The 24,397-nt window shown below is 40.5% G+C and overlaps 1 protein-coding gene across 1 annotated transcript; it reads right to left on the bottom strand.

Annotated features, from left to right (window-relative positions):
* Nucleotides 1–53: 53 nt before the first annotated feature.
* Nucleotides 54–23,329, bottom strand: ifih1 (interferon induced with helicase C domain 1). The gene is made up of 16 exons (XM_061723582.1): nucleotides 22,799–23,329; nucleotides 19,748–19,904; nucleotides 19,311–19,445; nucleotides 18,741–18,791; nucleotides 16,422–16,678; nucleotides 15,650–15,860; nucleotides 14,076–14,293; nucleotides 13,577–13,675; nucleotides 13,377–13,500; nucleotides 11,443–11,658; nucleotides 11,094–11,350; nucleotides 10,822–10,971; nucleotides 7,419–7,580; nucleotides 7,146–7,339; nucleotides 6,969–7,062; nucleotides 54–885 (listed from the first exon to the last, which is right to left on the bottom strand). Exons 1-16 carry the CDS (start codon nucleotides 23,234–23,236, stop codon nucleotides 676–678), a joined length of 2,973 nt encoding a protein of 990 aa, XP_061579566.1. The 5' UTR covers nucleotides 23,237–23,329; the 3' UTR covers nucleotides 54–675.
* Nucleotides 23,330–24,397: the final 1,068 nt, after the last annotated feature.

The raw sequence follows: 24,397 nt of genomic DNA, 5'->3' as shown, positions 1-24,397 counted from the left end.
CCAGTTTCAGTGACTATTGATGTTTTTTCTTTTTTAAATAGTTTTTCTTTTTTAAAACAGTTCATATGTATGTAAATCAACACGTTTAACAGTAACAATGATGTCTTACTCTTCTCGATTCATTACTCACACATTCAAATCCAGCGTTGCATCCAAAAGGTATTTTTGATTATTAAGGCTCTGTAAAAAGTCGTAAGGTGGCCCAAATCGATCGGGATATTTATACATATGTGGACTCTTGACAACAGCACCTGCGGTCTCAATAGTCGCGATTCTGACAGATAATTAAATGGAAAATCAACAGCACCTGTTTCTGTACACGACAGTTGACAGTTGGGCTCTGAGGGGCTATCTTTGGCTCACTGGCTCCCATCTCAGGAGACAACGGTTGGAGAGAAATTATATAGCATTTTATTAATCACTTTTCTCCAGTTTATTTCATACCAGCTGCATTTCCACAATACTTCAACACATTCATGATTTGAAATCCTTGAACAAAAATCATTTTGTCAGTAAATGAATGGATTTGATCCAGTGAAACATTTAATCGACATAATCAGAAGTCTTGACAGTTTAGCAGTGAAAGGATGAATATTTCTATTTATTTTTTAGCAATGTAAAAGATATAATGCTGAATAAAAGGAGGAAAAAGATAGGTGATGGTTTTTCTGTCATTCATTCATTCATTGATTCTGTTTCTTCTTCATCTGAACTGTCCGCCATCTGGGTGGCGTGCTCAATGTAGTCAAAGGCCGGGAAGTTGATGGGGAGTTCACTCCACTTAGTGCAATTGCTAATCCTCTTTCCACTGATGTCCATCACAAAGTTTTTCACAAGGAGGCAAGGACATTCAATCCCACGGTACGTCATCATTGAACCCCAGTTCTGCAGGACAGATGTTCATAAAGAAACATGAAGAGAAACAAAACCAAGACAATCCATCAGTTTAACAGGGCTAATTAATCCTAAACTGCAGCCATCATATGCATGTACACAGTATCTAAATACAGTTCCAGCTGGATGTCATGTGACCCACTCACATTTCTCTCAAATGTTTTTGCAACACATTTTTATTTCTGATTACTTTACATCATTTGTTCCATTTTTTGACAGCTTTGCTCAACATTACTGAAGAAACGAACCCTGTCTGAATGCAGCCAATAGTTTAGGGTAGAGTCTTGAGCCAGAGTTGATACCCCTCTGTCTTGAGGAGGGTGGAGGTGCATGATAAAAATCATCTGTTCATGAAGGGTTGTCATGGAAAAACCTACTAAATGCTCTTTAATATGTTCTTTCCGACTAGGTGAATATCTGGGTGTGTAAGTTACCAAGAATAAGACTTGAGAGATGATCCAGATTTCCGTAGATGTATTTAAGCAATTGCATGCAAATGGGTCAGAACATACATCAGGCGTCTCGATGCAGAACGACAATGAACAAAGGAAGCATGATTTTAAGGCATAAATGATGATTCATCCATACGATTCTGGGAGACAAATCATTGTTAACGTCAATCCTAATCTTTTTGGGGCAGAGTATCAGTCTGCATTCAGGCCAAGGCTAAATTTGCTCCTTTCAGTAATTTTGGTTTAATCAAGAGGCCAAAGCTAAAATGTTATATCAAGGATCTCGGGCAAATACCAGTAAGAGGAATAAGATATAGCTCATTTTCACCTTGCCATTATCATTGTATAAATGTGTGTGTATGTACTGTATCTATCTATCTATCTATCTATCTATCTATCTATCTATCTATCTATCTATCTATCTATCTATCTATCTATCTATCTATCTATCTATCTATCTATCTATCTATCTATCTATCTATCTATCTATACACACACGTATATAAAAAGAAAAGAAAATGTGGGCAATACTAAGTCCCCCTATGGTTCAGTATCTCAGAGATCTATCTTCAGACACAAAGTTGAAGTAGTCTTTTCCTGTATGACTAAATCATGCTTTCACATCTGGCTTGGGCCAGACGTGGCCCATTCTTCCAAACCAAATTGCTCCACTTCCTTGATGGTTTGTGGTTTAGATTTAAATGTAGTCAGGGTGGGAAAATAATTGAATCATTAGATATTATGTGCATATGATGCAGGTCACGTATGGGTCATTTCTCTTCATGATCAGGCTGCAGACTCCAGCCTGCATGGAGATTAGATGTTTCCAAAGGACATGCTTTGCATCAAACAGATATTGGCCGGGTTTCCCAGATCCAACCTCTCTTAAGGATTTAAGAGAGGTTCAAAGAAGGTTTGAACTAAGAGAGAATCCTAAGATACGGGTGTTTCCCAGATGACTTCTTAACACCGTCCTTTAGTTTCGCTCTTTCAGACGCTCTTTGGAGCAGCTGTACGGTTCTGAAACCAAATGAATCGATGCCAGGCAAATCGATCACCGATCACTATCAGCGCATTTTCACACGCAGCACTGCTACCTAACGCACTAATTCCCTGCTGCCTGTGCGTTATAATAAAAAATTAAGATGATAAATATAATTCAATGACCCTTTTTCATCCAAACGGTGTGTTACTCCGTTATTTCTGGCTACAGTGAGGCTTTTTTTCCCCACACACGGAAACCGGGAGTAAACGGGGTGGGCGTGTGTGTGCGTTCAAAAACATGAGCCAAGAGAAGGCGAGTTTCGCAAATCGCAACGTGGAATTACAGCAAACCCTGGTTTTTCGCAGGGGTTATGTTCCAAAAAGAACCCGTGATAAGTGAAATTCTTTTTACAATTATAGAGGGCTTCAGATTGCAGAGATCATCCCCGCCTCGCACGTATTCCTGCTCTTCTGAATGATGCTGCATCCCGACTCGCGCTGTATACAGCGCGAGTCGGCAGGTGGGTTTTTTCAAGAGAAGAAAATAGTTATGGGTCGTTGTCTTCGCTCTTTTTTCTTCTGGGCAAAAAGATTCTTTAATATAAACCGACACCATTGATTATATTTGAGACTGTATGAACGATTCATCAAAGGATCCCGTTGATCAGCTGCTGCTTCCCTGTCATCACATAGGTGCGCTCGGGCTCGGGCACGGCGCAGGTGTCACGGCTGCCTGACAGCCCGGTCCGACACACGTCCAGGGGACTGAAGTGCTGACGCACGAATGCGTTCATATAAACAGTTCTGCTTCGCGCACGGTGACGCGGTTGATTTGCAGCGAGAACATGCTGTATATAGCAGCCAAATTATCAAATAAATGATATTCATGATGATCGTTTTATTTGTGCGCATAAAGCATATACAGGAACACACTTGTTATTCCTTATTTTCTTCTTATATTCTTTTTTTCCCCCTTTGCTGTCACCAATAAATGCTAAACAATATAAATCTAAAGTATAAAATAAATCAAAATTTGTGCGGGGTGCATTGTTTTAATATCTCATTGCTTGGTGTGATATTGATTTGCCTGACGCGGCTGGATCTGTGAGTCTTTGTTCACTAAGATGGTTGTAAAGACTGGGTCAGCAGCATCTTTCATTTCCTTCTTAATGAAAGAGATACTTAAGCTAAGAGCGACTCTGGGAAACGCGATTTTCTTTCACAGGCTCCTTAAGAAGGTTTGAAAGAAGTCTTTCGCTGTTAAGAACTACTTAACTGATCTGGGAAACCCGGCCATTGTTGCATCCTTGGTGTATTTTTTCCTAGAAACATATAATGTCAAGCCCTTAAGTGCTCTTGGTGCCGCCCCTTGAATGGAGAGGCCCTTTGGATCGTGTTCAGACCCTTTCAGATGTGGGTCAGATCTATCAGGGTAGGTCACACCCGGACATATGATAGCGTTTTAAAGCAGAAAATCATAACCCTTCCCTACACACACATGCATGGGTTCAAACATTTACGGCTGAACAGCTGTGTTTTTTTCGAAGCTGGTAGCCATGTTTTCCATAGAAGCAGGGAGGGGTGTGTCGTTTTCACGCCTGTTCTCCCGGATGAGAAGAGGGGCAGTAGAGAAGCGGCTTGTTTGCGTTAAAGCGACGCAAACAAGGTAAATAAATACTGATGACCTGAGTTTATACAGGGTGAAACAGGAGCTGGAAAGACTGGTTCTTATTGTGTTTTGAGCAATACATGTCACAGACACCTCATTAAGAATACCCCAAACTGTTTTCATTTTGTGGAAAATGGTAAAATATTTTACTTTTAAGGGTCAACACTTTCACTTTGGTCTCATTTGTCCATTTCCTTTTGACCATAGAAGACTTGAGACTAGTTCAGAAGCAGTTTTGCAAACGTTAGATGCACTTGCATGTTCTTTTTCCTCATGCCAACCGTTCCTAACAAACCATACTTGTTCAGTTTTCTTCTCATTCTCCTGGACTTGAACAATGAACATGCTCAGTGAGAACTGTGGGGACTGAGATGTAGCTACTGGATTTCTTTTTGTGCTCGTCTGAGGGACTGCACCTTCTGATCTTGGGGTAGATTTGCTGGAATGTGCACTACTGGAAAGATTGACAAGTGTCCTCCACTTGGCATACCAACCTCCAAATGACTATGAAATGTCTTTATCTTCTTCAAATTGATGCACAACAACAATTACTTCAAATACTTATGTATTTCCCCGCAAAACACCTGCTTTAATAGAAATCTGCACACCTGCTGACGATCAGTTCAGCAAGGTTCTGATGATTTTAAGCACCTGATTGCAACATACACTCTTGAATCCTATAGAACCGGTGCGTGGGTACTTAGTATTGCCCGCATAATTTATTCTTTTTGGCTTCATTTTTGTTAAATAAACAATGGCCGTATGGGAGGAAAAAAAACAACAACTAAATATATATTACTCATCTGAGGTTGCACTTGCCTAATGCTTAAATGAACTATGATAAGATGATGTTTTTGTTTCAAAAGTGAGACAGTATTGGGAAAGTCAACAGGCATACTGTAGCATTTTTGACGATATGTTGCATTTCTTGATGATGCAAGTTCCTGAAGGGTTCCCTGCAGCGACCTTATTAGTGTAACTTGTTTGAGCAGTTGAAAGGAATGTCAGCCATGTACCCTAATACCTGCCTGGCAATACATTTGGGGAACTGAACTTTAAAGAGCAGCTTCTTCGACATTCATGCGTTAAAGTGAGCAGATGTGCAGGTTTGGCAGATCCCGGGAAAAGAGTTATGTTGGTCTTTCATTTGGTTTTGATGATTAAGCAGTTCAACAAAGGCAGGAAACTGATGCTAACTTTTCCAGTGGCGAGTGCCTCAGCTGCGAGATCATCCTCTGGTTTAAAAGAATGAAACATGACTCTGCCACAGAATACAGCGGGGTGAGCTGAATCAAAGAACGGAGGGTGGACCAACAGTTACAAGTAAATGATGAGTCAGAATAATCTTCCACCGTCTTGCCGCGGCCTCATGCATTCACTTCCTCTTGCATGTTTATGCTGAAATTCTGTGTTAATCGCTGGTGCATGTTGTTATGTAATCTTTGTTTGAATTTTCACACTTGCTTTGAACATCACTTAGGCCAGGGGTTCTTAACCTTTCTGACCTTGGGGCCCAATTTTTTCAGTACAGAGTGGCCCGGGGCCCGTTAAATATTAACACTGTATAGCAGGGGTATTCAACTTTAAGAGGTCCATTTAGAGAAAATTTACTCAAGCGAAGGACCAGAACATATTTGCCCATTAACATGTGTAACTTCAATTACACATATTTTTTCTCTTAAAAATAAAATAGATTTTATTTTATTTTTCAAATGCTATCTTATTTTATTTCTTTACCAGCAGTTTGAATTTCCCCTTTTCTTTGTTAATTGTCTCAACACATTTTTATAATAAATTAATATAAACACATCTTAACAATTGAACAGTTTTGCAGTTTTTCTTTCTTCCCCTTAATCTTATGCCCCCACTTTCTGTTGTTCAGTGAGAGAACTGAACTCTAATTTCTCCTGCCAGGACTTTAAATCTGGGCTGGATGGTGTCAGGTTCTCATATGCATGTGGAGGTGCTCATTGATGAGCCTGAAACGATATTTAGTTTTAATTATGTTCATTGTGGAGAAAGCTGCTTCACAGCTGTATCTGGACCCAAACATGGGCAGGATGTTTTAAGATGGTCAGTTTATTTTTCTGTGACTTCAGTTCAGACTTGAGTGAATATGTTTGATGAAAAACTTTGTGTTTTGTTTCAGTGGCGTTTTACTTTCGCACTTTGAACGCCACGGTCCCTGAACGTATGAGACACTGGTTTTGTCCCCTGGGAAGACTGAACCAGGATGAATCTGTCCATTCCGGGTTGAACTTTCCTTTCCACCTATTACGCTTCTCATCTCTGTAAGAGTCAAGCTAATTACTTACTAAGTAACTTACTAAGTTTTATTTACATTAATAAGTTGTCAGGACTGCGCGTGTCGGATTTCATCCGAGCCTGATCAGCTGCACCGCAGCTCTCTGGCTGCTGCAGCCGTGTCACTTTCCGATGCTTTTGCGAGCCCGAACAACAGTCCAGCCTACGCATCTACATGTACAATCCTTCAGCAGTAAACGACGGAGCCGCGGCCCGAGCGGCACCGACCTCCCCGGCCACGGGGACGCGTCGGGATAAATGATCCCGCCGCGCTCGCTCGCTCGCTCGCTCTGGGCGCAGACCCAAGTAATCGATCCCTGATCCTAGCGGATCTAAATGTACTCTGTAAATACACACCATTTCTCTTACTATTACACGTACAGCTAGCTGAGTGTCTTCTACTCCTCATTTGGTCGGGAGTTGCTATGCAGTCCCGCGGCCCTCGCGGCCCACATGTACAAAACTGATTTTTTTTCGCGGCCCACTAGATGGCGCTCGCGGCCCAAGTGTGGGCCGCGGCCCTATGGTTAAGAATCACTGACTTAGGCTCTTTAGCCACATGACTGAGCCTTCCATGATTTAAATCCTGTTACAGCATAGTTATGTTAAATTACCAAACCTGAAACAAACCTAAGAACAATCTAAAAAGCCTGACATATATTTACCTGCCCGCACTCTTTGCAGGCTATGATGCCATTGGTCTCGTAATCCAGGAGGCGTTCCTGAAGAGAAGTGTTCTCTCTCTGATTGAAAAGTTTACTGTTGAAAATGTAACGGAATTAATCGTCGGAGCCAAACAAGACAGAAATAACACAGAGTGAGGTCTGGATTGTTATTAATACCTAAACTCTTTGGTGACGTTGACTCTGTGCATGTTCTCGATGATGTGGATGTCCTCGCCGGTGCAGACGTGCTTGCGGCAATTTCTGCAGCTGAACTTAACGGCAGATGGGCTCTCATTCCTTATGGTTTTCTTATTCTGCTTCTTCTCCCCCATCTTCTTCTCCATTATAGCCTGCATCTGAAACGTATTAATCTGAGGAAAAAAAAAATATCTTAGAGCAGAGTGGAGAAACTGAAATAGAGATTTAAATGATTAACGTGTTCAGATATACCTGTTCGTCATAGTCCGCTTGTTTCAAAGCTTTGATTTTATTAATGGCTTTGTTCATCATGTCTTCCCGGAACTCATTGACAACCTCCTTTTCAGCTACTCCAGAGTTCTTGACATCAACCACGGTGTAAGTGCTGTCATCAGCTCTCCCTCGGCCTTGAGACTGCAGAACGTAAAGGCTGAGTCAACGTTAAGAAACCACTCACTGTTACAAGTTCAGCCTATGACCCCGGTTATTTTCCACGGCTTTAATTTCCTGGTGGACGGTGTTACGACACTCTCAATTGTTGTTTCTTACATCTGTGGCTTTTATAATGAACACTTGAGCCAGAGGTCTAATGTCATCTGAGGTATTTCTTTAACAATAAAAAAAAAGTCTTGGTCAACTCCACAGGTCCCTACAGTCGACATGTGGACAGTGTTGTGCAAGTTCCTACTTCTCATGGACTAGTTCAAAGTTCAGTTCACATAGTTGAAAAATGAACAGTTCATGTTCATAGTTCACCATTTTCATTTTGAACTAGTTCAAGTTCAGTTCATTTCAATATTTTTAGGTAAGAAGTACGAATGAAACACCCCCCCTATCCTAAAACTGTTTACCGTTTACCAGTGGTCTTCTGCCCTGGTCCTCAGGACCCCCTGTCCTGCAGGTTTTAGATACTTCCCCTCAGAACCCTGATAAAAATGACTGTCATTAACAGACTTGTGCAGACCTGGACAAGCTGATGACGACCATTAATTAGAATCAGGTGTGATGATGCAAGGAAACATGTAAAACATGCAGGACAGGTTTGGAGACCACTGCTGTCTACAATCATGTTTTGTCCTAGTGGCGTTTCAACTTTATTCAGAGGCTGTAAATCTCCAACAATGTAGTCCATTATCAATGTGTCTACCTGTTGCAGGTTAATCAACCCCCTGAAGGTGCAGCAGTGGGACTGGGTCGTTTGGGGCTGTTGGGTCTTCTTGGTCTTTCTGGGAACTCTTTTGATTGTTAAGGACTCGCAGATATTTTCTCCCACTGAACGGATGCTTTAACTCCACATAACTTTTAACTTTTTTTTAAATGTGAAGTTGACGAGGCAGACGCTCGGACTTGTTTTCTCAGCGCAGGTGGACATAATTTGCACAGAAAGGTTAGATTTCTACCGTCGGACTCTTTGGGAGACGATGTGTAAAATTCCCGCAGATAATGATAAACGGATCATCATCTGACGGCTCGCTGACGCTGCGTCTGCAACGCCTCTCTTCACCTGTCAAGGCTGATTTATGGTTCCGTGTTAAATCGACGGCGTAGCCTACGGCTTAGGTAACGCGCCGACGCGAACCATACGGTACGCACGCCGCGTACCCTACGCCGTAGGCTCTGCGTTGGTGTAACGCGGAACCATAAATAAGCCTTCATTCGTAAAGACAGCACCGACCTTGTCGAGTATTTTAAATGTGCCCCGCCCGCTGGTGAAATGAGAAGGATTATTCCGCAATAATTGGACCTAAACAGTGAAGCTGAAACTCACATAATATGAACAGTTCAAATTCCAGTTCATGATCTGCAGAATGAACAAGTTCACGTTCAAGTTCTGTATTTGTAAATATGTTGCGTTCAGTTCAACGTTCTCACAGAAATGAACGTGTTCATTTGAACGCGTTCATGCACAACACTGCATGTGGATATCACAGATTTCTGCTATTATTCCTCTCAAGAAGTTGACTCTTGACCTTAATCACAAATCGGACAATTTTGGAGGATCTGGGAATCATTGCACTCCTTCTTACAGAAGCCTTAACTCTAACTCAGCTTCTGCCCCTGAAGGATGAAGACTGCCTATTCTTTCTTTCACTTATTCCATGTATGTGCTCTTCGTTTACCTGTCTCTTAATTTACCTATTTATTTACTTATTCATTTCATGCATACGTACTGCGCAGCGCGTACTGTTGGTTTGGGGTGGGTTTTTTTATTTTATTTTTATGTTTTGTTGTGTCTCGTTTTGTTCTGTTCTAATGTTTGTACCCATAAAATTGAAAAACCAATAAAAAGAGTATTAAAAAAAAAGTCAAACATGACACTGAATATTGGTCAATTAATTATTACTTCTAGGGTAAGAATTGACGAACAAATATTGATTCAGACAAGCAGAATGAAAAAGAACATTAATTTCCTTTGATTGAACAATAGCTAGCTGGCGAAAAAATTGGATACGCTCAAAATTTATTTGGCTTCCTGACGCAACCCTCCCTGTTTATCTGGACTTGAGGCCAGTGGTACTCTGGTATTCTGACTGGGGTATGACTCTAAGGGTGCATTCCCTGGGTGGCTGTGGTTTAGGAAGTTGGGAAGTTGACTGCAATCCGGAAAGTTGGTGGTTTGATTCCCGGCCTCGCAGGTCACACGACACAAGTGTCCTTTGGCAAGACACAGAGTCATGGTTACCTCTGATGCATCCATCTGGGTTTGATTGTGTGCACAAAAAGGGCAAAAAAACTACTTTGTAGACTTCAAAGAACGGAAATCTAAAACAGTATGTGTATGAGTGAATATGGCTCATGACGCGCTTTGAGTGGTCGACGAGACTAGATAGGGGATGTATAAATGCAGTCATCACCACTTGGTTTTGATGAAGACAAGGTCTTGGCGTTCTGGTGAAGTTCTGTACCAGCCAATGCCTTTAAGTTTCCTTGCAAGTCAGCTAATGTACTCTTACTTTTGAGCGGGAGTTTCAAAATGTAATCATATTCTAACTACCGTTTCATCAATTGTTCTTTCTTTCTTTCTTTCTTTCTTTCTTTCTTTCTTTCTTTCTTTCTTTCTTTCTTTCTTTCTTTCTTTCTTTCTTTCTTTCTTTCTTTCTTTCTTTCTTTCTTTCTTTCTTTCTTTCTTTCTTTCTTTCTTTCTTTCTTTCCCTTTTTATATTAAAATTTTAAATCATGCTTTTCATTTATTTTTTTCATTTTCTACTCTGTGTTGATGTTTTAATATCACTGTAAAGCATTTTGTATCACCTTGTTGTTGAATTGTACTAATAATCAAATAAACTTAATGCCTTAATTCCAGTAAATGTTCCTGTACTCACATGGAAACAAGATATTTCCAGAATTACTTCCCATAGAAGGATTCAGGAAACTTTCAACACCTGTACGACCCTAATTCTTGCTATGAATCTTTGTAACTCTATCGCTTGGTGCTTAACAGTGTAATGACTCTGTAATCCTCATCTACGCAGGTATTTCATCCTGAACATGTACAGTAGCAGCTCTGTTTTCTAGGAGGAGCAGCCTTGACTGCATTTCAGAATTAGTCATCTGTGTGGGAGATGAACCCCCCTTTGTTGTGGGCTCTCGGCTCTGCAATTCTACGGACCTTTCACATGCACCGAAAAGATAAAACAGAAGTGACATCACTGACCTGAATCATAGCAATCTCATTTGTGACATGTCCGTAACGGATCACGAAATTGCAGGCAGGTATGTCCAGGCCTTCCTCTGCCACAGTCGTAGCAACCAGCAAGTTCACTTCACCAGTGCTGAACTTTTTCAAGACATCCTTTTGCTCCGCCTGATGGAGAGATTTATTTTTTTATTTTTTACAAGAATTGTAAGTATAGGTTCCATCTGCTGTAAACTGTTTAATATACTGGGAGTAAATGTTTGCACATAATATGTGTAACGTTTACTCACAGAAGTCATTGGTTTAACATCGCTCTGGTCGCCTCCTCCAATCAAATGTGCAGATTTCACTGAAATGTCAGCAAACTTGGGGTTTTCCTTAATCCACTGATCGAGCATGATGGCGCTGTGACGTGTTTTGGTAAAAATGATCCCTCTGGCCTTATCCCTACTGCTGAACTCCTGCAGAATCTTAGTCCTCAGCTTTGACAGGCTGTCGTTCTCAAACTCTGGATTCTTTGCAAGTCTCTCCAGCTCATCCTTGTTGTCTGCAGGAAGTAGCGTTTAAAGAACGGAGGTAAATCTGCGTAAACCTGTGTTATATGTGTAAAATACTATGGGCGAATGGTAAGACAAATACCTTTAAACAAATTGAAAAGGAATCTCTCCGTATCTGTTATATTTATCTTCTCCTCCTCGTCAGGGGTTGCTTTCTTCTTGAGTTGTTCGTCGTGGTATTTTGTCAGACAACTGAGGGAATCGTACATGCGAATGGTGTTGCTGAGAAGCAGGCCATCGTTGTACCGGCGGAGGTAGTCGGCACAAACCCGCACAGTCTGATCTCCCTCTTTTGCAGCTGAAATGGAAGGAGACACGTTCCTTCAGATCCATATAAACCATGGGGTTGTCTGAAACTCTCAGAACATGTGTGTAATAAACAGGCTTTTTAAAAAGTTTAATAATTATAAGGAGGAGACTTGAGCTCAGTGCAGGGCCCTCCCTGGGTTGGCAGAGGGTGAGCAAATGCCCAGGACTGACTTAGGTAGGAGGACTGGGGTGAAAACATGGGATGGGATTTTATAAACACATTTATAAATGTACAATGTCAGTAAAAGCTCATATTTTTTTAATCCCAAATCCGAATGATTTGATTTTGAGTATCAGCTGACACCTAGTCCGAATCCAATACTTTCGCAAAACCCACAAACAAAAAAAAAAGAACAGCAAAGAAGCAGCCTTGTCATTTCTGTTTATCCAATTACCAAATTTCGAACAGTAGAAGTTGCTGTAGCTCTGGATTCGCTGTCCAATTTGAAATATTTCAAAATTAGAAACATTTCTGAAGTCTGCGAAATTCAAAAAATGTGCACTACCACCCCCTGGCGGTCGGCGGCGCTGTTGTTTCAGTCAAAGGTTCTTGTGTGGCGCCACGTTGTCATGGAGACTAGTGATGTTCAATACCACCGATTTCCTTTCCGATCCGATATTGGATAAAATTCAGGTTGGTATCGGATACATTGTGCAAATACACCTAATGTGCCCGGAAAATCCAAAAAAATTGTGTGTTTTTGATAGCTTAAGGATAAAAGACATCAGTCACTTATTTAGCTATTTATGTTAAAGTCAGAAGTATACTGAGGTAGCGGCCTCATTCACAATATAGCCGAGCTGTTACAACAGAAAAACCTGACTGTTTGAAAAAGGTGTGTCCATCATTAAAAAAAGATCCTAAGTAAAATAATAAAACCATTAAAATAAATTAGAGAATAATAAACAAAAATAAGAACTACTATAAAGATGAAAATGAAAAAAAGTAGTTCCTACCAACAGCGTGTCATTTAGACAAAATCTGAATAGTTTAGTTACTTTCCACCGTATTCCTGTTAATGATATACATTACCACAAATGACTGAAGTATCAAAAATATCGATATTTTCATTTGAGAATCAATTTGAAAGCATCCAGATCTGGTATCAGAAGTATCGATATTTCAGTATTGATCTGCACATCACTAATGGAGACACGCCGGCTGAAGGAGCCGCATTACAGCAGATTTATCCTGAACTCAGTAGTTGAAATGCGCCTTAACTTTAAGGGTTGTATTGTTCTCAAAGTCTTCAACGACACCTGAATAAAGTCGCTTGATTTTTCGCTACTTTTTCGTCACTTTTTTGAAAAAAAAAAAAAGAAAGAAAGTTGCAGGAGGGGTCTGAAAACTGACATCAGCTCATTACCTACAACTGCTACAGAATGTTGATGGTTACGCATATTCCCCGCCTGATATTTACTGTAATTTTTAACGGTGAAATTTAGTGATACATAATAAATAAATTAATAATGCAATTTTGTAAAATAAAAAATAAAAATAAAAAAATCTGATAATTTCTATCCAGTCCTCATGAGATCGGAATAGTGTTATTTACAAACCACCATGCTATGAGCTGTCACATCTGAGAAATAGGGCTTGGATTTTTAGATAGATAGATTTTTTTAAAGATAATTTAGATCTACAGTGTCTCCAAAATCGCGGAGTATCCTGAACCCCAAAGGATGAGCGTATACATCTGTGCTCACCCTGTCGTTCTTTGTGCACCGCCCACTGTTCATAGTTCTGAGAGCCCAGGTCACAGGTGACGCTCAGCTGGGCGTGCTCATGAATGGCATTCATGATGCGCTTGATGACATCGCCAAAGGGATCCTGCAAAGGATATTTAGTTGTAAACACAAATAACGCAGCATTGAAAACAAGCTCGTCGTAAAACAATCTTACGTACCTGTTTCCTGTCTTCAGCGGGGAGAATTGATTTCCTTTGCTCTTTTTTGAAGTCCCCAAGACTTGTCATGATTTTGGAAGCGTCCAGGTTTGCACAAATCTATAAATAATTTCACACATACGTAAATTTACAAGTGATGCTGACTTTTACAACCCAGTTTCTGTGTGCTAGGCAGCTGGAAACATGCAGCTGTTTTTTTGGGGTCTTTTAAAAAAAAGAAAATGCTTATGGCAATGGGAAACTTCCAAGCTTGGCTTAGGGAGGAAAAAAACCGGGCAGGAACAAGAAAAGAAAACATAAAATATCACTAACTCTGATGGAAAGAAATCCAAAAACCATGGTTAATTCTCTTTGATAACCACTCTTAATCAAATTGTGTCACATATACAACAGTCAAGCCATTGCTTCATAGGATTACATTAGCTAACAGAACATAGACTTATATGTGTGGATATAATTATCTATATGCATCCACAGAAAGGCGGGGGACAGTATTTACTCGCAGTATGTGCTCCACAGCCTTGTCTAGTTTTGTGGCTCCCCCAACGCCTGGCGAGGCAGTCAGGCCGAGGATCTGCGGGAGGGGCTCCGTTTTCTTCTGCAGCTTGTGGTGCCGCTTGTTTTTGAACTTCCGTGTCAGGTAGCGCATCATTATGTGTTTGTAGACTCCATCTTTCTGAGTGTGGTGACACTCATCTATTACAATCAAGGTCAGATCTAACGGAAGAGATGACATAACGCCGTTAATGTCACGAAAACACAACGACAAACTGGTACAGAAGAGCATTGGAGGATTATTTGGTAAGACTTTAGCATGAACTTTAGCAGTTCCCTTAAAACAGCGCTGCTAAATTTAAGCTGTTTGTTTCTGTTTCTTAAATAAAAAAGGTGATTTCCCTGACAGATTAAGAGCCTCTGTTTGAGAGGGATCCTCCCACACAAACCAACACTTTCCTAGGAACATCTGATGCAGCACTTTAAACCGCTCAATAACATATTTTGGAGAACTGCGTGCTTCAAAAATACAGTAACTTCTCTTCAGATGATTTGCATTTTACTATTGTGTGAGCAAGGTGAATTACATTTACTCGAGCTAAACCGGTATGTTTCCAATTTGTCCGTGGAGGGAAGGGAGATGCAGAGTGGCAGCTTGATGTATTGTGGGTGATAGAAAATCTCATGTGAGTTTGATCAGCCACACGCTGATGGTTTGAGCAGACGTGTGGCCTGGAAACCAGGAGGGAGAAAAAAAAAAGAGAAAGAAAGAACACGCTTTCAGGCGTTTCAATAAACAGCATATGTTCCTCAGAGGTGGCTATTCCACCTTGGACTGGTGGGTGCCAGCAGGAGTGAGCAGCAGAAGTCGGAGACTCTGACAGGATTCTGTCGGGGGAGACGCTGCCGGTCCTCCGGGTGGGTTTCTACTCCAGAACGTGTCAGTGTCTGAAGTCAGGTCCACGACAGGTTTTGGCTAAAGGTTTTATTTTGTTTTTCAATTTTTCTCTTCCTTAAATGTTAAAGTAAAAAGCTGAGATGTTTTAACCAAATTAACCAAAGTTATTTAATTTATTTTTTTTACCAACAAGATTTCGGTTGAAACATTAGTGTGTCCTAAATCATGTTTTTAAAATAATTTGAACATACTGCTGTCACTGAAAATGTAGTCTCCCCAAGGATAAATTAATAAGAATGATTAATTAAATATTTAACATAGAAAGTGTTAATTATAAACTGAAATCGATCTTTAGTTTGATCTTAAATTTTTGTTTGTTAATTTTGACAATTTTTTTTTTCTAATACTTTTTATTGTATTATTTAATGATTTCTTTTATTGTGGGGACGGTGCAGAGGTCTTAGAAATGCATGTATCAAGGATACAAGTGTTGAGCTAAATATGTTTTGTGTTGGTAAAAAAGCCGCTTTTCCAAAGGATCATATGTCCTCTATTCTTTTACAATCTGCTGCACAAGTGTGCTTGTTCAGCAGGGAATAACCGTAGTTGTGACTAAGCTCACTGAATGAAAAGAGAAGGTGTTGGGTCAGCTTTTGCAAAATGATGATGACAAATCGTACCGCTCAAGTTCACTCCTTCATCCTCCCCGCTGTTGGCCATATCCAAGAAGTTTTCCAAAATCTGGGCCGTGCAAATGATGATGTCATTTTTCCGCACGATCTGGGCGAAGGAGATTTTGAGCGGGCTGCATCCTGTGACTCTCTCCACTTTATATGCGTGCTTCAGAAAGGGCAGGAACTCTTTGGTGTAGTGCTGCTCCACGAGAGGAACCTGAAGGGGGAACAGAGCCCAGAATATTTCAAGCTGCAGGAATGAGTGCGCTGTTCCTGCAACCACACAGCTCCAGATGATATAAGCGGCTGCTCGCTTGCTTCCATGTTAAAACCCACCACAGCTAAATATGTTCAGGACTTTATTCATGTTGTTTAAGGCTGGGGCTTCCAGTTAGTTGCACACTCATGGAGCATTTTGATGCTTACAAAAAGGAGTGGGCTCCCTTTTTCTGCAGAGCCACGTCTCCCACAGTCATTCATCTGCCCAACTATTATGGCTTTTAGTCCTTTTAATGGCTCTTCAAAAACACAAGTGCATAGTTTTATAGCTGGAAAATGTTTAAATCCAAAGAGAGGGTTTGCCCAGTTCAGAGGAGATCTCATATGTGCAAACTATCAACTAAAGGGAACATTTAAACCCTATGGCATGGAATTTGCGGTGAGGTGTCCCACATGTGCAAATTAACTGTGTTTTCCTTGGATCCGAAAAGGACAGAGGAGGGTTCGCCTTATAGTGAAAGCCCAAAAAGTCAGATGTACCAGACTGGGACTGCAGTACCTTGTTCACCAGGACAACCACCTTCCCTGACTTTCCCTCCGCCCTCCTGCCGTCCAGATGTTTTTTGGTAACGTAGACAGCGGCTCTGGTTTTACCCCTTCCCGTGGGGAGGCATATGATGATGTTTTTCCCCTCCAAGGCCGGTGTGACGACTTCCATCTGATAATCTCGGAGAACAATTTCAGAGTTTTCTGTGCCTCTGGCTGCTTCTGCTGCTGCTGCTGCTGCTGCTGCTGCTGCTGCTAAGTCATTTCCATCTGCAAACAAAAGGGAAGGTTCAGAGAAACAAGCAAAACCACAATTACACACACTCTGCCAGCACCGAAAACTGTTTGTCTTTGTTTGTGGATGGATTTCAAAGTCTTGACAAGGCTGGTTTAAAAAGGGGGCAAAAACGATCACAAACCTATTATGGAATAATTATTAATCCGCTGAATTTTAACTCACCAAAAGGAGTACCATGACAGGTCCTTGGTTATATATCTGCATTATATATCAAGTATCTGAGGGGAGCTATGAGGCCATCAAGTGTGATTAAAGAGCTTAAAAAAAATAGTGCTTCCCTTCTGAAAAGTGAAATCATACACAGACAAACACCATCCCCCTGCACTTCACTCTGTAAGCTAAAGCCAAAATCTGTATGTGTTAAAAAAAACTATTTGCATAGTGTATCATGTCACTGCATATCTTTTCAGCATTTTTTTTTCCTTTATGCAGCAGGATTTGACTTTGTTTTCCTCTTCGCGACCGCAGCAAACTTAATATGATCCAGTTAAGTTAAACATGAATTTGCTGGCAGGGCCGTGACTCATTCTTTCTGTCTAGGCTGCAGACAATCCATGACTACAATAAGCACAACGCACATGTATGCACCCCCCACCCCCCTCTTCCCTCCGCAACCTTTTCCACTCTAAATTCTGGACTCCCCCTCAGTTATGAGTTCAAAACCCCCCACACAGTGTTTTTCTTTCCCTCTGCGCAGGCAGCTTTTAATTTTCATCCCAGACTTGAAATGCCAAAGGTTAAACTGGCGCTTCAATCAAGTGAAGGCATATAAATACAAGTAGTACTGATGGAAATATACAGTAGAGATTTAACAAGGAGAAGCAAAGAGTGGTCTCTGTGATTCGCTGAACTTTAACCGGCATATCCACAAACCCTAGAATGATAAAGAAGACCACGCCTAACAGAAGTGAAGTCAGTCCATTTCAGAGCAGCCGCAGATCGAGTTTACATGTAGAAAAGTAGAATAAGATGCAGGGTGTTGACTTGACAGGCGCGCATCTTGTATCAGTTACTGTTTGGGATGCAAACAACATCTTAAAGCTTTCCATTTTGATAAAAGCGTTCAGTTAGAGGTGACACGGAGGGCTCTGAATCTTCCCTGAGCGCTTTCCTCCCTCTTTTATTTTTTACTCTTCCTGCATTTGCACCACTCTTATTACAGCTAATGTCGTTGTCTTTTGCATCTCATAGGCAAATATCCCAGGTCTAATCTCTGTGTTTTTGCTCCCTCTCTCTCCTGTCATATCCGATGGCAGACCGGTCGGGGAAGAGGGCTGCCCTCCCCGAGTCTGCTGGAGTTTTCTTAGCTGTGCTTTTTTTTTGGTTCCTCATAAGAGCATCACAATGCAATCTGTGGGGCTCCTTAGCTAAGCTGCTCTTTTTTTTCTCTCTCCATGAATTGAGATAATATGAACTTTGAATCTGAAAGGAACTGGATTAACTGATTTAAAATTAATTGAATTGGATTGTCAACATATGACTTGTCTTCTGTGTAAAATACCTTTACATGAGCTTTTTTTCTTCTGGAAATTGGCGGTATACAAATAAAAGTGAACTGAACACCAATTATAAAAAACAAACAGAGCTCTCCCTCTGTTTGCACACCACAACCAGAGTTGATGACGCCGGAGTGGCGTTTTAAACAATCAAATCTCACTGTTGCACCAGCGCAGAGGTGTGGAGGAAGGGATCACGTCACACAAACCTCAGTTAAAATACTTCTCTACATTCTGCATGTGGTTCTCATTTAAAGCGCAGCTATGCGCTGTCCTCAGCTCTGTCTCTTGTTCTTTGCGGTGCACACGTGGAACTTATTTACTGGTGTCAAACTATCAAGATGGAGAACTGTTCCACCTTCCAGCAGCAGTCCAGCGACTCTCATTCTGCCTCCAGGATCCTACGGGGGAAACTTCACATCCAGCCCATCAAGATTAGCCTTACAACGTCCGTGCGTGTTGGGCTTTGGCAGCACAGCAGCCCACTTAGGAGATAAGGAACATACTTTAATCACAAGTGAGGGTTAATGAGTCCCACCTGGCTGTGAGGGCCCCTCGCTGGGTGACGGATCAGCACTCGCATACAGATCTGAAAGATAGTAAGGTATAATTAAAATAGATTCATAAAACAGATAAGATGCAACATTGTTGACTGTGTTGGGAGTTTCCATAAATATATCACTTCATCCAAAAAAAAGAAAGAAAAATGCACACTCAGCTCTTTTAAATGCCCGCAGAGATAATCAGATTTGTTTACTCAAGTTTAACAAAATGCACCTATGGTTTCTGTTGCATTTTCAATAAAATGTTTAACCATATTTGCAGCATACTTTTGCAAACACAAGCAAAATAGAAAACGACTCAGTGGCTTATACTGATCCAAACGTGCAGTTTTTAATTTTTCTTAAGACATTCACTGTTGTGCTTATTGAGCTGTCATCCTTCTTGTTTTGTTGCTGTGTTTTTTAATGTATTTATTCTTTTTTTTTTAAGAAGTTCTTCACTCAGCCAGAGGTTCAGTTTGTGTTAAATCGCTGTCCTGACTGCAGGTGTTATGTCACCATCACAAGTTTTTCAGAGATGATTAAACGCAGACGCTCTGCCAGACCTGCAGATTCATCCTGAGGCTCCTCGGCTACGCTGATCACCATAGACTCCGGGCTCTCACAGATTTCAGCTGCTGCAGATTCACTTCCTGCAGGTTCGATGTCCATCGGAATCAGTTTCTCATCTGATTCTGATTCTGGAAAGAAATTACAAAAGAAACATGATGAATATGTCAATGAGATAATTAATGAGCAACAATCAGCAAGTGAGATGACAGCTTTAAGCGTATTAAAGGATTTTATCTATAAATCCTGATACTAATGATCGCTAATGATGGATTAAAGGTGCTTTGAACTAGATGTAATTACTCATGTGGGACTGCTTTGCACAATCTCTCTCAACAGCATGAAAAAAAACCTTCCCAAAAGACAGCACTATGGCCTTTCCTGTAACGTGTTTGTGTTCATACAAGTTATTCAACCTGCTTGGCCAACTCACCTGATTTTCCAGTCAGCTCACGATACAGGATTGTGTGTTCAGTTTCAAGCAGAACTTGGAGAAAGTCTGAAAACCAGGTTGTTTGACCTCTCACAATCCTGTTGAGAAGCTCCCTGGCACCACTCCTGGGCCCTTTGTTTCGTGTTTCACTCAACACCTACAGCATAAACACAACACCAGGAGTTGATCTACCATAAAGTCAGAGTTTATCAATGCGTCTGTATAGTTTGGATTTTTTTTGAAAGCAACAAAAAACAAAACAATACTGGCATTGTTTGGTTTGTATGTTTGCCCACTTGCCCATGTTTCAGGACTGTTTCAACTTTTTGGGGGTCTATTGGACCTCTTTGGGGACCCCTTTTATGTAAAACTACAGTGCAAAGGGGGAGTTCAAACTCTTTATGACAATAAATAACAATGCATTAAGCTTTTACGTCTTAGGTAAAAAAAAAAAAAACAGGCTACAACCATCATTGCTCTCCATTGTTCTTGTAGTTTGTTGGGCTGGTCTGCCGCCTCCTTTTCTCTTTTGTGCATGTTTGCAGGCCAGAGCCTCAGGAGCTGCTCTGCAGTCCCCCCCTCTGATCACCCCAATGCTTTCTTCCACCTGTCTGTATGGATGTCTGGTAGATGCCTGCTGACATCCTGACCTGCAGCCCCCCTCTGACCCCCTCAGTGTCTGCTGTCTACATCTGTTTATATAGTCATCCCTGTAGTACACCAGCTAACCATTGTGTCTGTTCTCTCTTTTCCTGCTCTGCCCAGCTGGCCTTCAGCAGGAGGCTCCCCCCTTATGATCCGGGTCCTGCTCAAACTTTCTTCCTTGCCACTGTTTGGCTTAAGGTTTTTCTCCCACTAGGGGAGTTTTTACCTGCCATTGTTTATGTTTATGTAATAATTGCTCGAGGGTCATGTTTTGGGTCTCTGGAAAGTGCCTAGAGACAACTTATTGTAATAGATGCTATATAAATAAAATGAAATTGAATTGAATAAAGATTAATAACTAGACAACTTCTCATAACAAAAGGGGATTAAGTAGCCAAACATGTTAAATTATATATATATATATATATATATATATATATATATATATATATATATATATATATATATATATATATATGTGTGTACATGTATATAGACTAGGGGTAGTATTTAATAAGTTCATTACTTCTTCCTACTCCTTTTTGAGCATGACACTAAACAACATTTGGTATTTATATTTATTAATATCGTCTACTTTGTTTAAGAAGGTACATTTATTATCTAGTGATTATTATTGTTCTTTTTATGTTATTGATTTATTATTTTGCGGTTTTATTGTATTTGTTGTGCTTGTGTTCGAAATAAAGACATCAAACGAAACAACAAACAATAATTCTCCTACTGCACCAAAATGCCAGATTTTAGGGCCCCCCCACTTGTCAGATTCCACTTTAACTACTGGTTGTATGTGTATCATTAGAAATAAATCTTAATTTACTCCCAGACTTAGACATTCAATGAAGCTGGAATCATCTCCCCTGGAGTACAGTTGTTTTGGTTACAAGTCACCAAATCTTTATCTAAAATCTTAAATAAGGAAGTTCCATGCTGCTCCGCATTTTGTTTGCTGAATGATAATTCTCGATTCTCGATGTCAATACATGAAAAAATAATTTGGCTTTCCGATCTAACTGCTGCTAAAAAAATATTGGTAGTACGGTGGAAACCACCACATACTCTATCACTGGATCACTGGTGGCATCTTCTGATGGATATTTTAACCCTTGAGCTCTCTGTTGCACGGTCTCATGGAGCAAAAGAAAAGACCTTAAAATCCTGGTCAGAAGCCTTCAGAGTCTTGCCTATAAAGGGGTGTAACGGGGAGGGGAGGGTGCAGATCACTCACTGGGGTGGGAGGGTTCTTTTTTTGTTTTTGTTGACTAATTGCTAGTGTTAGGATGTGTATACGAGGGTCTGTGTGTGGATGTGAATGTGTGTTTGTGTGAGAGCGTGTATGTGGGTCAAGGAGGAGACAGACAAGCATAAATATGTACAGTATATGAAATGTTTTTGTTTTAACTGTTGTAATACATTTTTGCCCCTGTTTTTTGCGTTTGTTCTTTTCAAATGTATAGGGGACATGCTGCTACAACAAAATGTATAGAGCTGTGCCTGTGACTGCCTGCCTTTTTAAAAAAAGTTGGCATAAAATTAATAAAAAATTGTTAACAAAAAAAAAAATCTTGAATACTGAATTTCCAGAAATAAAACCGAAAACAAAACTAAAAGAAAACCCCCGAGAAGTTCTGACAGAAAACCCTCCTCCCACATACTGTACACTGAGGCCGAGGTCGTAGCTTTGGGGCCCCCTAGTGTTTTCGGGGGGCCAACACATCTACATACAGTATTTACACACCAGGAAGTGGCTCTGCTGTGTTTGGTTTCAACCCATAAATAAAAAACAAGAAAAAAGATAAGAAAACAAATACAGGTGGGCATTCCACCACATAAAGAAAACCCAACATCAAAACACATATTTCAAGATACATGTTCGAAAAGGAGTGGGAGGAAGTATAAACTTATTTAATCCCACCCCCTTTCCACAACTAAACATAAATATTTTTTATACTATACACTAATTTTTATAAACATATATCATTTTTACAAAAATAACCTGTTTAATACAATATATACGCTCTATCATAAATATTATATAACTATGATATAAATATAATACGTATATCTAAGTATATAAACATACAAAGACAGGATGACACAATAGCAGAACACACACAGCTGGTGATCTTTAAACACAGTCTTCACTTTTATACCTCAAGTAAACTATTTCTTTATATTTCTTCTTAAATTGTTAATTTACCAACTTCCCCCTCTTAAGGCTGATTTATGGTTCCGCGTCGTTTTGACGCAGAACCATAACTCAGCCACCGTACGGTGCGCGTCGCCGCGTACCCTACGCCGTAGCCCACGCTGTACCTACGCCGTAGGCTCTGCGTCGTTTTGACTTAGAACCATAACTCAGGCTTTAGTTGCCGTATTGATACTTACAATCTCCTTGTCTTCATCAGTGAGCAGCTCTTTAGAGACACACTGGACACACACTTGTTCAGTGTTCATGTCGGCCAGAGTGGGAGCCAGTAAGTGGATGAGTCGGACGCAGTTGTCATGTTCAGCCTCCTGCTCAGGCCCGGGCCGGGTCAGCTGCAGGTAGTCGGCCGCCCCGGCACTCCCCCCGTGGCAGAGCGCGTCCACCAGGCCCTGGAACCAGCCGTCTCCGTGGGGTCTGGCCCTCACCACGGCCGTGAGCAGGGCGTGGGCAGCAGATATGTTCCCCTCGGCCCTCGCTTTCTGCCTGATCTGCTCCTTCTGTGCGGGCTGCAGAAAGTCTATGTAGTCCAGAACCTGCTCCACTTTTATCTTGTCCACCAGCCTGTGTCTGAGCGCTTCAATGAGGCGCTCGTTCACTTCGTCGGCTTCACAGGCCATGACGGCTCACTTTAGGCACAAATAGACAAACCACAGTCCCAACTTTACAGCACCCGTCTGGCCGAGTGATCATTCGCTGTTGATATGATGTAAATGATATGATGACGTGATATCAGAGAAAACGAAACTCTTTCTGTTTCGATTTCCCCAAAAGAAAATGAGAAGAGAAAATATTCACAGTGGCCACTAGGTGGCAGCATTGTAACGCAGTGGCTCTCAGCAGTTAAATCAGATTTGGTTGGCTGAGATATAGCTCTTATATAACATGCCTATCTATCTATCTATCTATCTATCTATCTATCTATCTATCTATCTATCTATCTATCTATCTATCTATCTATCTATCTATCTATCTATCTATCTATCTATCTATCTATCTATCTATCTATCTATCTATCTATCTATCTATCTATCTATCTATCTATCTATCTATCTATCTATCTATCTATCTATCTATCTCATATGTGCAATATCTGTCTGTCTACCTCACACATTTTACCTGCTTTTTTGCACAGTTTTTTCTCTCTCGCACTACCTCTACTTCCATTGCAATTTACTATATATATTGTTTATTTCTCGTAATTATATATATTTTCTACTTTTTTACTTTTTTTTTTTACCCCTCCCCTGCATGTGTGTGTTAAGTGTACTGCTGCTAACAATTGAGTTTCCCCATTGAGGGAGGAATAAAGGATTATCTTATCTATGTATACACTGTATATATCTATGTATACACTGTATATATATATATATATATATATATATATATATATATATATATATATATATATATATATATATATATATATATATGTATGTGTGTGTGTGTGTAGCATTTTTGATTGTCATGTTCACCTTGAAAACTACAAGATGAAACCCCATGGCAAAATATACATAGCACTCTCCAGGAAAACAAAGGATGGGGACCATCTGGTTTGTTTATTGGCGCACAACTAGCTACTATAACTATAACTGTACTAATATAACTAGCACATCTTTTTAGCACAACTTTTTTTTTATTGTATATATGTTAATAAGAGCCATAGGTCTATTTACTGTACAGTGAGTCAAATTCCCTCTCTGGCATGTTCAAACTTGCCCAAATGAACCTGATTCTGATTCTGATCTGCAAAGGCACCATTAATGCTCAACTGTGTGTTT

This window comes from Cololabis saira, chromosome 6, assembly GCF_033807715.1.
Source record: "Cololabis saira isolate AMF1-May2022 chromosome 6, fColSai1.1, whole genome shotgun sequence".
NCBI classification, from domain to species: domain Eukaryota; kingdom Metazoa; phylum Chordata; class Actinopteri; order Beloniformes; family Belonidae; genus Cololabis; species Cololabis saira.
The sequence above is the reverse complement of the archived record's forward strand: the minus strand, read 5'-3'. Positions and strand labels throughout refer to the sequence as shown.